The following is a 16734-nucleotide window of genomic DNA, read 5'->3' as shown; positions in this document are numbered from 1 at the left end:
GATGTTGGAGAGGCAGGCGGCAACTACTTAAAATGGTAATCTGTGAGATGGTTGTTTTGTTTTCTGCTTTGGCAACATCTTTGACAAAATGGTCATTGCCTTGATGTTTTTTGTCCCACTCTGCAATTAAATAGTGGTGCGCTGTGACGTCTTTTTCCTCAGATTTTCTGTTCTATTCTTAAGTTTGAGTTTCTGTAGGTACCAATCTTTTCTTTCTCCTTCAACCATGGTGGCTATTGCCACCCACGTCAGCTACTCAGTTCTTCTTCTGTTTATTCCCCTCAAATGTATAACACATCATTTCCAGTGCCTCTGTCCTTGCGCTTTCCTGAGGATTTTTTTTCCTCTGGAGAAACTAGAAATAACTTGTTAGCAACTCAACAAGTTATTTCATCTCATTTTCCATTCTGTTTTTCTTAAAACGAGTGAAAAAAAGATGCCAATGGTCTAAGGGGTGTAGCAAAGTTCTAGTTAATTTAGGAGTTTTCAGGGATCAGGGTTTTCAGGGATCAAGTACAAATGTGTAGAAACAAGGGAGAATAAGACAGATCAGTTGTTTAGCATTGGAAGAGAAGTGACATGTGGAAAATTTTCACTTATTTTAAGACTGAGACTAAATGAATTGCTAAGATTTTTGTTGTGGTTGTTGTTTTTTACAGTGTATTTGTATGAGATTTCATATCCTGGTATTTCAACCCCCATCTGCTCCAGTGGCCAGTAGTACGAAAGTGTGATTTTTCCAGGAAGCTCCCAGGTGTGAGTGTGTGGCCAAGCATTGCCGGAAATGAGCAAGTATGCTCAGTGGACTTACCAAGGATAAATAAAGGTTGAATGAACAACACTGTTGTCTCTGTTGAGTGATTATAATGCTTTCAACCAGATACATGGTTGACCAGGCTGCAAGGAACAAGCCCATTTTGTTTCCCTAAGAGCGCTCCTTCTGTGCTGCACTTTTATAGATTGTGAGCTTTGCTTACCCCTGCCTTGATTAATGAACTACTGACCCCCTCGCCCCCCAATACACACACACACACACACACACACACACACACACACACACACACACACACATCTGAGCTGAACTGAGGACCCTCTGTTGAAACTCGGCAGGTGCTGTATGAAACTGCCCACTCAGTGCTAGTGCTGTTTGGATAACATTAAAAAAAAAAAAATCAATTTGGAAACTTTGCTTAACCTTGGTTAAAAAAAAAAAAAAAATCAATACTACAGATAGTATTATAGATACTATAGATATAAGTATTATCCCATTTTAAAATCACCATGCAGATGCCGTAGGTTCTTTTTCTTACACCCAAATTTAGAAAATGACAAATACACATATCTGAATAGCATCACAGCTGTTATTTCTCCCCCTCCAAACATGGCGTCTCTTGACACAGTGATGATTAAATGATCCATTTCTGATGTATCTGTTTACCATTTATGCGACAACTAACCCTGTTATGACGTCTCTACCATGTTAGTTTGCCTGGACTATTTCCCAAGCTGCCAATTCAGAACGGTGTGTGTGCTGAGGTGAATGCCAAGTTGGTCCAGTCATAAGGCCTGCAGTTCTGTCTCCCTCTCTCTCTCTCTCTCACTCACACACACACACATACACACATACACACCCACAAACACACAGACGCATACACGCAGATGTAGAGAAACACACATTTCCCCATATTGGATGGAGTTTTTTATGTATTTTGACTTCAAGTTGGACCCTGAAGACGCCCATTCATCTCTTTCATATTAACCTTATTAGCAGGCTCATTGACAGAGCATAACGATAGGGGTTGCCAGGATATTGTTGTTATTATTGCTGTGACTCTATTTTGAGACTCAATAACTCTCTCCCACATGCTGCACACTAGAGGTAATGAGATGGGTGTGTATGTGTGAGAAAAGGAGTGGTTGTGAATTAAAAGAGAGCTCCAATTTTAGACCCTTTGACAAAGCAGGGATCTGAGCATGATCAGATTGGAGAGGGATCTATTCTATTCTATTCTATTCTTTTCCATTTTATTCTGTTCTAAAGCTGTCAAATTTAGAATATCACGGTGAAATCTAATAATACTTAATAATAATAGACAGATAGATAGATATATAGATCATTTTAACCATTTTTATCCAGCAAGATTAAGCCGAGTGGTTAGAAACACATAAATTACATACACAGGCACACACAAACACATGTGCACGCACACTCTGATTCAAGTCTGGGATGAGAAAAGACTGCACTCTGGAGACTTTGTCTGGAAAATAAATCCATCATCATGTGAATGGTACCATCTGCACACATGGGGCACACACACACACACACACATGCACACACACATCCCAAGCGCATCAAAATCAACCCATCCAAACAGTGCCCAGTGCTAGGCAACCATGCCATCCTAGTGCAGATGGCAGGGTCTGATCATGTTTATTTTACTCTAATCTAATGCACTCAAGTCCCACTGCCTACCCATGCCTTCTAAATGACGTTACAGGGCGGCAAGTGTGTGTCTGTGCGTGTATGCTTGTGTTTGAAGAGGTGGGGGTGGAGGGGTGTCAGTGGTGGGGGTGAGTGGGTGGTGGTGGCTCTGGTTGATCAGTGGACAAAGGCTGTGACATCAAGGGTGAGAATACATCAGGGCAGAACATTGCATTGATCCAAATGTGTTGTGTTCATATGCATGTAAAAAATGTAAAAAATGTAAGACGAGTGCTCTTTAATGACTTCAACTCGGTATCTGAATGAGAAATTAAAGTCTGTGGCTGTGGGAGAAAGTGTCCTAAAACTAGTTTGCTTCTTTATCATTAGTAGACCCACAAGCTGTTATCACTTTTGAGTCCTGATCTTTATCATAAGAAATCAGGATGCAAGAAAGAAACTAAATGTTGACGCACGTCATGGTACGTCAAGATCAAAGTAACTGGGTCATTGAAACATCATGTTAAGAGACCTATAATTGATTGAAACTTAAAATTGAAATTGACAGGAATATAAACATTCAGTGTCCTCTCGTGATTCATTTCAGCTCAGTCAGTTTGCCCTTATCTGCTCTCCATCTGCTTGTGGCTAAGTTTGTGTCTTCATCCTCTGTGGTTTACAGAGAAGTTTTGGGTGAGTCACGTAGTTCTGTGGGTTCAGACATTCCCCGAAATCAGAGTCCCACGTACACAAGCAGGGTGGATCGTCCTGGCAGGATGACTGTGGGTGTGACCTTCATTGGTTCAGCCCCATGATGCACTGGAAATGTGGCTGCAGAGGTGGATGGGTTTGGCTTGAGTTTAGACAAGTTTTTAGGACTGTATCACTACCCAACTACATTTAACCCCTTAACATTTCAACCCTTTCTTTAGATCCATCTTAGGGGGAGACATGGGGATATTTCAGGGAGAAAGGCCAACAGTAGATGCCAAATAGAAATGGTATACGTCTTATGAAAGCTCGAGACCCTAAAGATTGATTTGAGATCCAGCTCAGCACTTTGTGCTAAGTTATGTTAGTCATAAGTTTGTAATAAACATTGTTTTTTGGTTAGGCGCCTATTTATTTTTGTTAATTTATTTAAAGTTTAGAACGGTTAGAATATTATGATGGAAGCATATGATAGCAATTTGGTGCAAAATTTAACCATTTTTCACCACTCGAGAATAAATTAAATGATTTGGTATCAACAACTTTTGACATTTGGAGAGCTCTATAAGAATTGCATTTTTCAGTGACTGGATGGTGAGCACTCCATTCTGGAAACTGCTGAGAAACTCCCTGTAATTAACAATATACATGGAAAGTCATACATCTTCTGAATGCCCTAGGTTTCTTATTTGTGTTTGTAAAGTTTCCTGAGGTTGTGATGGTCATAGAGGTCACAATAGGCCATTTTATACAGTGATGTCAAGTTTCAAAAAATGGTCTCACTACAATGAAATGGCTACTATGTGGGCTAACATCATCACACATTAATAACACTGGGCTCATCGAATCCATAAAAGTATTTGCTTTCCCCTCATACCCAGTTTATGCAACTCCAAGACAGATTAAGCCCCAGTATGCAGTAATACACCATTTTAGAATTTGCGAAAATAACATGTTTGTACTGCATGCAAAACCTGCATGGTTTGTGCCCCAAACTGCAAAAGGTAGGCTTGTCTGCAAAGGGGAGACCGATGGGTGTCCATAGAACCCATTTTCATTCGAATAGCTTGAGGTCAGAGGTCAAGGGACCCCTTTGAAAATGCTATTATTATGCTATTTTTTCCTTCACCATGATTTAGCCCACTTGCCACCTCTACAGCCCCTGGAAGACAGTAGGTGGGCTGAGCTAGCCATCAGGCTACATCCATGCTTTACTGGCATGGATGTTGAGGGTACATCATTGCCAAAGCCATGTTACAAAATATTGCATTGTGATGTGTCTACATTTGACTTCGGTGCATGTGTGTAGACCTTGGGAAACACTCTGTGCACTGCATGTTCAAATCATCAGGCCACTTGAGTCACAGCACATGGCAATTACAATAAACACAATGATGAAATCAGAGACATTTAAGCACTGTTCTTCTCTCTCTCCTAACCATTCTTCTCCACCTGTGAAGAGGAGAGGTCTCAACCTGGCATTCATATTGGGTGACAGCCAGGTAGAGCATGATAGGCTAAGGGGTGAATAGCAGCACCTCTTATCTTGCGCCTGCCTATGTAATTATCAGATCAACTACGGCCATTAGGGGTCCTGCTGAGCTTGTTCCATGTCTAAACATCTATTGCATGTGAGTCAGATATTTCCATGTTGGAGCTTAACATTTAGCTGCATTGCTTGAAGAGAAGGTATGTGTTTGGATTGTGAAAATGTCAGTCTGCTTTCCTTCACCTTTCAAGATTTAAGCTATGCCCTGTTGAACAGGTTTCTTCAAAATCACAGCAAGTGCAGTGTCAGCCTACTTCTGAGAAATCAGCCGTTGTAACTTACCTCCATTATAGATTATTGTGGCTATCATAAATGACAAAATTCACTAGGCCATTGCATGATGTGCACTCTAGGATGTGGTGGTGACATGCATTTAATAAGGTTATTTATTTAGTTATTTTGCCTATTTTACTGTGCTGTATAAGCTAGGTTTTTACTTGACAAAAGGAAACAAAACTGAAGGAAGACTATTTCCTAGGCAGAAACTGTTGTCATACAGTTTGGAAGATTTATTGGTGGATTGAATTTTTCTCTGTGACAAAACAACTCTGTGACTTTTGTATCTATGGGGGTTTTAGTCATGGCCCCCATAATAAACTACTTCAACCATTCCAAGGAGATATTTACAAATGTTAAAGGCAGACTATGCAGTTTAAAAGGGGAGAGCACCCCACCTTTTTATGATGTTGTCCACAATGATCAATGCCACTCAATTCTCAAAAGAATATAGCTTAGAAATGTCTCAGGAATTCAGGACAACTCTTTTAACCCACCGTAACCCAAGATATAAGAGCTTTTCACTCCATTGGTATGTTGTTGCATAGATTTGACTCAAAACAGGCATTTAAGTGTTAATTCTATGGGTTCTATGGGTTAATTCTGTGGGTTTTTAGTCTTGGCATGAACCTGAGGGATTTTATCTTTCCTCGGCCTCGTCTTTAACATTGGAAAACAAAGTGGTGTGCCTTTCCATTTGAAACTGCATAGTCAGCCTTTAATGAGCTCACTAACAATGTACTCACTGCGACAATGATTCATTTGTGTAAAGCCGGCAAAATTGCTGGGTTTCAAAACAGCTGCATTGAGCCAATTACTGTAATTCATCTTTATCTCCGCAAACATATCTTCGAAACAATAAGTTACAAAGAACCTTTAGTCTGGTCTCATTAAACAGCAGCTCACCATCCTACCCCAACATCACCATCCCAAACTAACACATCTACAAAAAGACACTTGAATCCTTTGCGAATGTTGTTTGACCCAGTTTGGTTTTTTAGGTCTGAGTATGCCTGCTGTAGCACCATATCTGTCTATCTGTGCGTCTGTCAGTTTTCAGTGTGTTTCAAATGGAAGATCTATTTATACAGCATGTCTGTGGGAGCTAGTTTCCTGGTTACTCCGTCAGAGTGCTGGCCTGTCTGTCTGTCAGGCTGGAGGGGCTTTAGGCTCTTCATCCCCCTGGCGAGGCTCTATCCCAGCAGGCTTAGCGACACAGGCCCAGGCAGCTGCCACAGGGCTGCATGGGCATTGCATAAATTGCTCTTTCCACCTCAACAATGGTGTAACACACAAAACCATTAAAAGGTATGCATGGCATGCACAAAAACACACACAAGACAGATGCACACACGCGCACGTCATAACTGACCTGATGGTTTATCCTGTGTTGTGGCATTGTTGATAGTGCGCTTTTGTCACTCTGGGCTTGGTCGATACTTGTGAATAGTTTGGGATTGTGCACTGAATAAATCTGTCTTGCTGGTTAACTGCTTTGATTAATGGGAGGGCAGGACTTTGACACTTGCCTCAGTGGGTAGGCAGTTGGGTATTGTTGCTATGGATGGTTGCTGCCTTAATCATTCAATAACAACGGCTCCAATATGACGGAATAAGTCTCCCTGATATTACAGGCAATGTTTTTCTCTCAGTGATTTTATTAAAGTGACACTTTGGAGAATTGGGGGACTTTCATTCAAGGTCTCGCAGAAGCTATTTTTGTCTTGTCACTCTCATTAATAAAAGATGTCAGAATGTCTACTGGGGACTGTGAATAGGGGGATGCTGCACTAATACCCATTTGTACCCGTTATAACTTCACGCACACATGCACAGACCACCTAAATTCATATTCATAACTGATAACAGTTCACGTTGAGGTCTGATCTCCCCATCACTGTGTGCTCAGCTGTGTGTTAACACCTAAGAGCTGACTATTGACAAGTACTGCAGCAGTACACAGCATGAGCGGCCCTGGGGCTGTGTCCGGGACAGGGACATCACAGAGCACTATTGACTGGTTCAACAAGGAATACATGACTGCTGTTGTTTATCTCCCACTTTTCTTTTTTCCTAAGGATTGTGATGTCAGATTACCCCATATCTGCTCTCACCTCTCTTTAAGAAGCACATTACTTAATTCTGTACATCCCTTGCTTTTGATCCTTTTACCTCATTTATAACTTTTTCTTTTTAAACTTTTCCTCTCTCCTACTGTTGCAGTTAGTTACATAATCTCGGTGTCGGTGTGATTTGGGACCTTGTATTGACAGCTTAGTCTTCCATTGTCCCACTCCAGCCAGTGTAGTTGCCCCCCCAGGCAGCTGGGCAGGGTGACGGACAGTGACAATTATTGGCACTGTGTGTCCGTCTTTCTGAGCATGTGTTTATTATTTGACCCGGTCATGAGCATTGACATGTAAAGTCACTGTCAGCTGTTACCTACCAAAGTTAGGTTACATAATGTAGTTGTAATGTGTTGGTTCATAACAGCCCTGTCAGCTGATGTTATGTGCTGTGTTGACTGCAAACCAGAAAAGACTAGAACTCCTGAGATTAGATACACTCGAAGCCCTAGACTGACAAACAGCATGTTAGTCCTCACTGACCCAATTCTTCTTATCTCGTCATGATAAGGTAGGTGGGTTTGTAATGACACCTGGCTGCCTGAGGTGAACTGAAAAACTCATGTGACCCATGCTGAACAGGACCTGCGCTGCTAAATGAACATGGTGGAGCTGAGTTCGCAAAATTCAAACTTCAGAAAAAAAAAAAAAATAATAATAATAATAATGATAATTCATTTTTTCAAAAGCAGAGAATATTGTCACTGTGGTGTCATTTTTAATTTGTATTGTATCTCATTCAAATCCATAGCACAGTACCATAGCATAGTCTTTGTTTGCTTTTAAGGGTTTCTCAAGGAGCTCTTCATGTCTGTTCCTTGCAAACAGCAGGACATCCCATTTAGACTTTCTGTCAGCACTCTGTTTACCAAATTTAAATAAATGTTAGCTATAAAAACTAAGGCATGGGGCAATTAATACATCATAGACACTCTTGGCTCAGTGCAATTAAATGTTGATATCTTCAATGGTTAAAAAATGTAAGAAACAATTAATCATCAATAGGCTGTAAACAGGACAGCAGGGAGGGAAAGGCATGAGAGGTCATCTGAGAAGCTGGCCAACATAATATCCCCTCCCTCTCTGGGTTTATTATGACCATGTTTAGGCTACTAGCTGACATGAGTGGCCGGTACGCTGGATCTGTGCCCATGCCCACAGTGGCCAACGTCCGATCACAGACTGCGAAGCACCTGGAATAGTCTTCAGTCCACAGCCACCCTGCCCTCCGGTAAACCCTGTTATCATCTCCCGGTCATTGACCTTTTCAAAATAACTGACCTAGGGCACCATCTACTGGCCAATTTGTGAAGTGCAAAATTAAAAGCAGACTTCTGTAATAAATAAAGTTTATTTATACCGTTGTTTGATAGCTGCAATGCAATATTAAAGGCTTTATGTAAAATGGAATGTTTCATTACTTTTTAAAGCTACATTCACATATGTGTAAACATGTTTACTTAGTATGACTTTAAAGAGACACTGTATGCATTATTCTACTATAAACAATACGTGTCTATATTATAGACACAAAAACAGTACTAAAAAAAGTTTGTATTTTCGACAAAAAAATTATTTTGTCGAAAATACAGAGATGAATATTCATACATCACTGTTATCTCTATATTGCAGCAACAATTTCACATAATGAAGAGATGGAACAAAATCACATTCAACAATATGGTTTCTGGATGTTTTTTCACCAGCCTATGCAAATGAACAAAGAATAATTCGGTTTCAAACAGAAGAGAATGTTCATCTGCATCTAACCTTGGCAGATATCACCCCTGAAATGCAACAAAATCGCACTTCTCCCAAAGAGATTATACTCAGTGAATGTGTGTCCTTGTAGAATCTCAGAGGGACCCTAACCTGACTATTCTGGACTCGGCGCGTTCTCTGAGTCACATTGTTTTGTTGCAATAACACACCTACATATCAGTTTTATCCTCATACACTAATCACTCTCAACGAAGGCAATGCCCTATGTCTGTGTGTAGCGGATAATCTCACTCAGATCGTAGCCTGTCACTGCAAAGGCATAACCATCACCGTCACAGAACTTGGCTCCGCAGATCTGAGTGTCTGTCACACACTCGTTGTACATATGGGCAATCTAGGAGAAAGAGAGGAAAAAATATAGAAAAAATATTTCAAGTAGGCCAACAAAGTTGATGCTTTTGTTTTGGACTTCCTTGAGCACATTTTTTTTTCTATCTTTGTATTCTGTTGCAGTTTGATTGGTTACCTCCACACTGTTGGTCTCTGGGGTCTGGGTCAGGTGCCATACTCTCACCAGAGAGTCCTCAGCAGCAGACAGAAGCTAAACCAGGCAAGGGGAAGAGTACATGAAAAAGATAGATGTGAGAAACAATCATTTTTGTTTTAAAGAGCTACAGTAATGCACTTTAGTGCTAAATAAACAGAATTATTCTACTTTTTTATCCTTGTCTTGGGTACTATAGTTCTATTTTCATCATTAGCTGAGCTATGCAGTGCACAACAAATGTCATCAAACTGTCAATAGAGATAAAAATTGTTCTTCTCTCACCAGTCCAGAAAATGGAGCAATGTCCAGGGAGTAGATCCAGCGAGCGTGAGCACTGACCTCAGCATGCAGGATTCCCGTCACAGCCTCATAGAGACGGATTTGGCCTGTGCCATAACCTGCCACTACTGTGCCTTTCCACAACTTGACAGATGAACAGCACATACTGAGAGGAATGGATCGTTGTCATAGGGAAATGAAGGAAAGCGGGAGAACATTTCATGGATTAGAATGGGGAGGGAAAATGAAGAAGAAACAATGAGACAAGGATGTGTACAGTATAAAAAAAAAATAAAATAAAATAAAAATTAAGCTTAACTTATGAATAAGTATAAAGCATAAAGAAAGCATAAAGAAGAATGGAGAAAGAAAAGGAGAGAAAGGAGGGTTGATTAAGGAGAGGGAAGCTGGGATTCATTATATCTATTATAGGCTCATTCTGCCACTATGAGTGGGCAGACATTGTACTTTCAACTTTATAACTCAATATTAACTTCTAGACCAAAAATTACTCTCATGATGATATACCTAATCAGATTACTTACTCAAAGCCAGGGATCTTGTTGAGCAGCTGAAATTCCTCTCCAGACTTCCAGACACACAGGTTGCCAGCATCATCTGCACTGACCAGGTCAGCGATACACTCCTGAGGGTGATGGAGAGAAAGAGGGGGCGTGTGACGGAGGGGAAGGGATTATGTCATTCAGAAAAGGGCTGCAATTCCTTCAAGTATTATATCATCACATAATTTATTCAAGTATGTAATTCACAAAGAGAGAAGTTTGGGGAGTAACTAGTGTTGTTTTTACTAATTTCTAACAGCAAAACAGCACACATATAATATTTTACATGCTAAATCACACGTTCACAGGTAGCATCTGACCACACACAAAATTTTGTCCCATACCAGGCTTCCAGAGCATTCTGAGGCCATGTCCGTGATGGACTCCTTGTGCTCTTCCAGGACCTCAGCCAGGGTGATATTGCTGCCTTTAGTGGGAATGTCAAACACCAGCATCGCACCAGACGACACACCTACAGAGAGAAAGAAACAAATACACAGTGTGTATGCATGTGTGTGTGTGTGTGTGTGTGTGTGTGTGTGTGTGTGTGTTTGCTATGTCTTTGTAAATGTACTGAGCCAAACAGCTATAGTAAAGACATTTCACTCAGTACTCACCCACACAGATATATTTCTCCCGCACTGCTGCTATCCCTCGGGCAAACACGGCCTGAGCTGGGACAAAGTAAACTCTGTTAGTACAGAACATTTATTCTAACACCCTGCCAATAACCCTACCAATAACAGGCATGGCAAAATAGTACATTCACTTGAATGCATTTCTTTCACACACAATTGTGAATGACTGCATGCAGTAGTGCACACATATGCACATATAGTACACTGTGCTAATATGATCTGTAAATGAATCTGACAAAGCAGCAATGCAAAAATCATTGCTCATTCCGGTTTTTTCACTAATATAATTAAAACAACTTAGTCTCAAGTGGCAAATGTACAGTTTATATAGGATTTGTGAGTGGGTTTGACAAGTTCACGCTCAAGTGATTACCTGTAGGGGTTTCCGGAGTATCCAGTGCATGCCAGTAGACCATGATGGAGCCATCAGACTCGTACATCTGAAATAAGAGGGTCACATGAGGAAAACGTGGCTACACACACACACACACACACACACACACACACACACTCACTCACTCACTCACTCACACACTCACACTCACACTCACCTGGATGCCCTTTTGGGAAGTCAGTACCAGGAGATCACGAGAGGGCAGGACACACCAGGCTGCCTGTAACAAGAAACCACAGGACGTCCTCATTCTTAATATTTATCCATCTGCACATTCAAAATAAGGCTGACACAAGCAATACATTGTGCTGTTAGATATGGCTTTGTAGATAATCATGTGACTGTACTGCATGCTGGGACACCCTCGGAGACACTCATAGATATGTAGTTTCACTGAGGTCTGACCTGCATAATCAGTGAGGTGCTGGTGGCGACGTTTGGCTCCTTGGACTGCAGCTGCCGGTGGGAGTAGTTGAGGCCGTCCCAGGACGCGCTGACCATGTTGACCACATTGGCGTGGACCACTGTGAAGTAGGTGAGGCTCCGCGGGGCGATGCGCAGCACGCTCAGGTTGTTGTACAGGGCTGACGCGCTGTTTTTGATCTGTATGCTCTTTTCTTTGTGATACATGGCGATGTCGACCTGATATCAGTCTGAGGGGAAGGTAAAGACACAGAGACAAATGGGCAAAAGCACAGCGGCGAGATTTTTATGGCGTCAGACACAATTTTCAGTGAGCAAACAATTAAAGACAAAGCTAACGTAATATACCACCAACTGCCTGATGACATTAGCAGCCACTCGGTTAATTTATATTAGCATTAAGCTAATTCAGCTCTACCAATGGGTCAGCGACAGGTAGCTAACGTTAGTCTTGTTCAACAAAATTACATCGTCTTTCCTCAGATAACACTGCAAAACACCGTGTAACCATTCACTACATACACATTACCGTGCACAGTCTTTTCAACTGACGTTAATATACAAACTTTCTTTTCTGGTTATCTTTAGCAAGAAGATTAGCGTTACCACAGCGTCCTCTGCAGCCATAGAGACAGCTCCACCTCTACGTGCTACGTCACGCATCTTGCGTGCCTTAAAGGGTTTGCGTGTCAGTTGCTTAGCAACCGCTTTACAGTACAGGCGATGCAAACAGGCGAGTGCAATGTGATGAATATCCTTTAGGGCTTCTTTTAATATTTTTCGTACAAGGTAAGCCACACACCGTGCTGTGGTTACATGGTGATATAACCAACTTTTAGCGGTGTATGTGCTTGCTAGTAAAATAGAACAGGTGATGCGCCTTTATAAGTCGTTTCTCAAGGTGACGCTAGCTTCTTGCTGTCTTTAACGTTACGCCTTTGAGTAATCATCATACGGTATCATGCAGTAGCTTAAGTTTCATTCTTTGTTGAGAATGAAACAGAAGTTGTCACATTGCATGATTAACATAATTGTATTATAAGTTACAACAACTTTGTCTAGTCGTATCGCAGGCTATCGTGTGCTGCTCCGTTCTTCAGAGAATCCCCAAACAGCTTGAATTACCAGCAAATCCACATGTGAATAAGCCTGTGTCATCACGCGGGATCTGGTGTTTCTATGAGTTGTTTAAATGCGGTGGACTGGGCGTCTAAGTAGAAAATGGTTTGAGTGTCACTGTCAAGAGATATGCCCATAATCACTGGGATTATCAATTAAACACCACTTTCCCTACATTTAGACTTAGCGTACACTTAACTTGTGGTCCTTTGCACAGTCATTTCAAACCTCATTATCTATGTTAACAACAATTGGACAGCTAATAAATTGCACAATTAGCAGTGAAGACATCACAGTGTAAGCTACCAGTAATTAGAAACTATTGGGAGACTTTAAACAGCCAGTGCATCATCTCAGAAAGCACATAAAACCAGAAGAATAGTAATGGCTGAGTGCCTGTCTTGATGCTGTCTCATAAGTGCTGTATACACTGTTTTATCAGCAATTACAGGCAAAAGGAATTGCTGCCTCACTGGCTTGAAAAGATTCCATTCAGTTTTGGTACCAAACTGTTGTCATTTATTTCCCCTGGCTTTCCCCAGCAGATCTATGTTGTGCCTACTCAATAGTAACGAGTTAATGAAAGCTATACATTAGTATTTGAATGAGTATTTAGCATTCAGTAAAAGACAATCATTTTGACATAGAAGTGGAATTCCTGTTATTTTGATTACAAGTTACTTTAATTTTATATCAAATACCTCTTGGGGAAAGAAAAACATCCTCACTCAGCTTTCAGTGAAACCACCAGAGTGTGCCATGTTGTTGTTCATTCCCTTTAGCAAAAGCCACAAGGGTAAATGTCAGTTGAGTGGTGAATGTCAGAGTTCAGCTGTATGGATGGATATCTTCATCAAACATACATTACAATGAGCTCTCAGTTTGCTCCTCTTATTCATGTTTCTTCTTTTATTTCTGTCCCTTATTTCACTTCCAGCTTCTAAAGCAAGATGTCCAGGTCTGCAGCCAAGTCCCATCTTGAGAAAACTGCTCGCAGATCGTCTGCTCAAGCAACCACCCCTCGACTTCAGGATGCTGAAGTGGAGGAGATTATCCCTGGTCGCCTCACTCAGGCTCAGTGGATGGACATGTTGAGGCAGGAGGAGGCAGAGGACATAGTGGGAGAGATCATGGAGGATCTGCTAAGCCGGGTCATGGAGGGCTGTTTCCAAGCTTACATTGAGAATCAGGTGAAACTAAGAAGGGAAACACACTTTTTGCCGACCGTGGAAATCACATTACTATTCAACAGTCAGTGTGGATTATAATCAGTTGCAGGGTCCATTATATTGCTGGTTAACATAATCATTTGTATCACGCTGTTATCATTCAAGCAAAAATCCAATTCTTCCACACAATATGCATCCAAGTTGTTTTCCATCTCTCTCCTGTAGCTGGCACCTTTCTCCATATCCTGGGCCAAGGCCTGTCTGGTTCAGGTTCTGGAGTGGCAATTTCTGCATCGAGATGAAGGAGAGGGACCAAAGGAGGCCTCCCGAACAGAAGACTCAGAGCCTCTGCCAGCTATCACAGACCCCTGGGCTGAAGGATGTGTGCCTGTTATAAACATTACACCTCCATCTCACCCCGCTCCTCAGCAGGTAGTTGTGTTATGTCTCTGCTGCAATATACAGCAAATACTACAAAGTGGCTGTAATGCTAATTACTTTATCACAGAGTAGATGGTGGTAAATGAAATACTGTTTGATTTTGCTTTTTTTTTTGCTTTCTACCGATATTGACTTGTACTAACAGGAAGGAGATTCTTGAGATTTTCACATGCACACTTATAATGTACTTATTTAATCTTTGTGGTTTCAGAGTCCTCCCATTGTAATCATAATCAAAAGCTGCTCAAAGAGACACACTGCTTGCTTGGGACATAAAAATATATACAGAATAATAATGTTGGCATACCATACAGTGACTATTTTCAGTGACACATTGGTATTTATGGTGGTTAAGAGAAGGCAGAGTGAAATTTGAAAGAAAGAGCAACACACAAAACAAAACAAAACAAAAAAAATAATGATGAGAGTGGAGATAACTAATTAAAGTTATCTAGGACAGGTGCGCATCCTCTTAGCCAATCGGCAGTGGGTGCTCAACTTGGAAGAATTAGAGTTAGACTTGGAACTTGGAAGAATTAGAGTTGCACTACAATATAACCAATACAGACTCATTTCAAAAAACATAAGTGTGTTTGTGAATGACACTTGTGTTTTCTTCAAAAAGATGTCAGCTAAATTTCAGAAATTCCACTAGTACTCTTATTCCTGCAGATTTCAGAGTCGACTAAAAAAACATTCCTCCTGAAAAGCAGTAAGAAAATTGGTTTTCGTCAGAACTGTCTTCATTAGTCAGATTTTCAGTGTTGTCTGATGGTGGTCACATAGAATACCTTTTTTGGGCTAATGATGAAAAATTGCTTATGTCTACTTTGTTTCTAAAAGGATGTTGCGGTAAACCAGGTGGCTGGACAAACAGAACCTAGAGCCAACAAGCAATGCCAGTTTATTGCCCAAACACGCATCTCCCCAAATCAGTCTGTGGAGAATAAAGGTCCCAACAAGCCTACAGATCACCAGAGCAGAAGAGTACTGACCCCTCTCCCCCCGCTCAAAAGTAATCACAAGAAAGGAAGGCAGATTCACAAACCTAGCAGCAGTAGAACACAGAAACCACCGTGGTCCACCTCCAGTTCAGCAGAAAGAAAGGACACAGCGACAAAGAGTGAAAATACAGAGCACTCTCCAGCTGTTTGTACTGACAGGCTGGAATCAGTACCTCTGCGTAAGGAGCACAGACGTCTACCCAAGCTCAATCATGCCTGCCTGCCTCAGCACTGTGTCTCACCTCAGTATGAAATTGTGGATACCAGGGACACTAAACCCCACTCCAAGAGAGTAAGTGCACTGTCCACATCACAGCAGAGACTGAGCCAACAGCGAACTGAATCAACGGTAAACTCACTGAAGCTATCATACAACTCCATGGATCAGCCAGCGAAGCTCCAGGGGACGAATGTGGCTGATGTCAGGCTGTCCCTGTGGAAGAAGTCTTCTCCCACTGGGCAGAAAAGGGACAGGATTGTCCCCTTTTCTGGAAGTGTGAGACTAAACAAAATGGATTTGGCCCCAGGTGTATCTCTTGTGGATCCACAGGTTGTCCAAGTTAACCCAGTCAAACTGTGCCCTTCAACCCAGTCCGCCCAGCTGAGACCGATGCCAAGCAGCGCGGCTGTGCCTCTGTTCTCTGTGGAGCAGCTGACCACAGGCCCACCACCTCAGGTCACCCCGCTGTTTCAGCCCTAGCGCTGTGACCACAATGTACAACGTTTAAGTTATATGTCCATCATTTGTTGTTCACCTGTGCAAATCAGCATTCACAGTAGGATTTTAAATTTAATTGCTCCACAGTCACCTCAGTATCAACATGAGGGTGTCTTCATTACACCAGCAGACAATAATCTTATCTAAGTGGAATTTGGTCCTGCCAGGCTTTGCTGAACAACTGTCTTGCATTTTCAGTTTCAGTTTCAGAGTGCTTTATTGGCATAATATGATGTTTTACATTACCAGAGCATATGGGATCATTATAACCACAACAGTAAACAACAGCTTCAACAGGAATTCTCTATCAGTTTGTGTTCAAAGAGAAGATAAGGGAAAAGATGGAAATATTATGACTGTAGAATTATAAGAGGAATGAATAACAATAAACACCATCACAAATTATCTTTGTTTTTGCAGTGTGGATTTTCTTTACAGCTGCATTCTCAACTCCTCTGAAAAATGTACAGAGCTTCAACTCACCTTCAAAGATACCTAACATTCAATAGCCACAGCTGGTTTAACTTGCTTCTTTAAAAGTTGCATTTTATTTTATTTTCATTCATTCATTCATCTTCTAAACCGCTTATCCTCACTAGGGTCGCGGGGGGGTGCTGTTTATTTTATTTTATT

The 16734-nt window shown here is 41.4% G+C and overlaps 2 protein-coding genes across 5 annotated transcripts; one reads left to right on the top strand and one right to left on the bottom strand.

The window, feature by feature from the left end:
* Positions 1-8416: 8416 nt before the first annotated feature.
* wdr54 (WD repeat domain 54) lies at positions 8417-12317 on the bottom strand. 3 transcript variants are annotated; one of them, XM_030059849.1, is made up of 10 exons: positions 12257-12317; positions 11633-11880; positions 11385-11447; positions 11207-11273; positions 10813-10869; positions 10540-10667; positions 10178-10278; positions 9636-9798; positions 9333-9407; positions 8417-9200 (listed from the first exon to the last, which is right to left on the bottom strand). In XM_030059849.1, the coding sequence occupies exons 2-10, from the start codon at positions 11855-11857 to the stop codon at positions 9069-9071; spliced, it is 1011 nt and encodes a 336-aa protein (XP_029915709.1). In that variant the 5' UTR covers positions 11858-11880; positions 12257-12317; the 3' UTR covers positions 8417-9068. The 3 variants fall into 3 exon arrangements, with proteins under 3 accessions (XP_029915709.1, XP_029915708.1, XP_029915711.1); XM_030059848.1 differs by having other exon boundaries at positions 12180-12296; XM_030059851.1 differs by having other exon boundaries at positions 12217-12266.
* Positions 12318-12364: 47 nt separating this feature from the next.
* On the top strand, positions 12365-16508 carry c20h2orf81 (chromosome 20 C2orf81 homolog). Of its 2 annotated transcripts, none has more exons than XM_030060538.1 (4): positions 12365-12439; positions 13707-13959; positions 14164-14370; positions 15223-16508. In XM_030060538.1, the coding sequence occupies exons 2-4, from the start codon at positions 13720-13722 to the stop codon at positions 16081-16083; spliced, it is 1308 nt and encodes a 435-aa protein (XP_029916398.1). In that variant the 5' UTR covers positions 12365-12439; positions 13707-13719; the 3' UTR covers positions 16084-16508. The 2 variants fall into 2 exon arrangements, with proteins under 2 accessions (XP_029916398.1, XP_029916397.1); XM_030060537.1 differs by having other exon boundaries at positions 14164-14373.
* The last annotated feature ends 226 nt before the right edge of the window (positions 16509-16734 follow it).

The sequence above is a fragment of the Myripristis murdjan genome, chromosome 9, assembly GCF_902150065.1.
Source record: "Myripristis murdjan chromosome 9, fMyrMur1.1, whole genome shotgun sequence".
In the NCBI taxonomy this organism is placed as follows: Eukaryota; Metazoa; Chordata; class Actinopteri; order Holocentriformes; family Holocentridae; genus Myripristis; species Myripristis murdjan.
The sequence above is the reverse complement of the archived record's forward strand: the minus strand, read 5'-3'. Positions and strand labels throughout refer to the sequence as shown.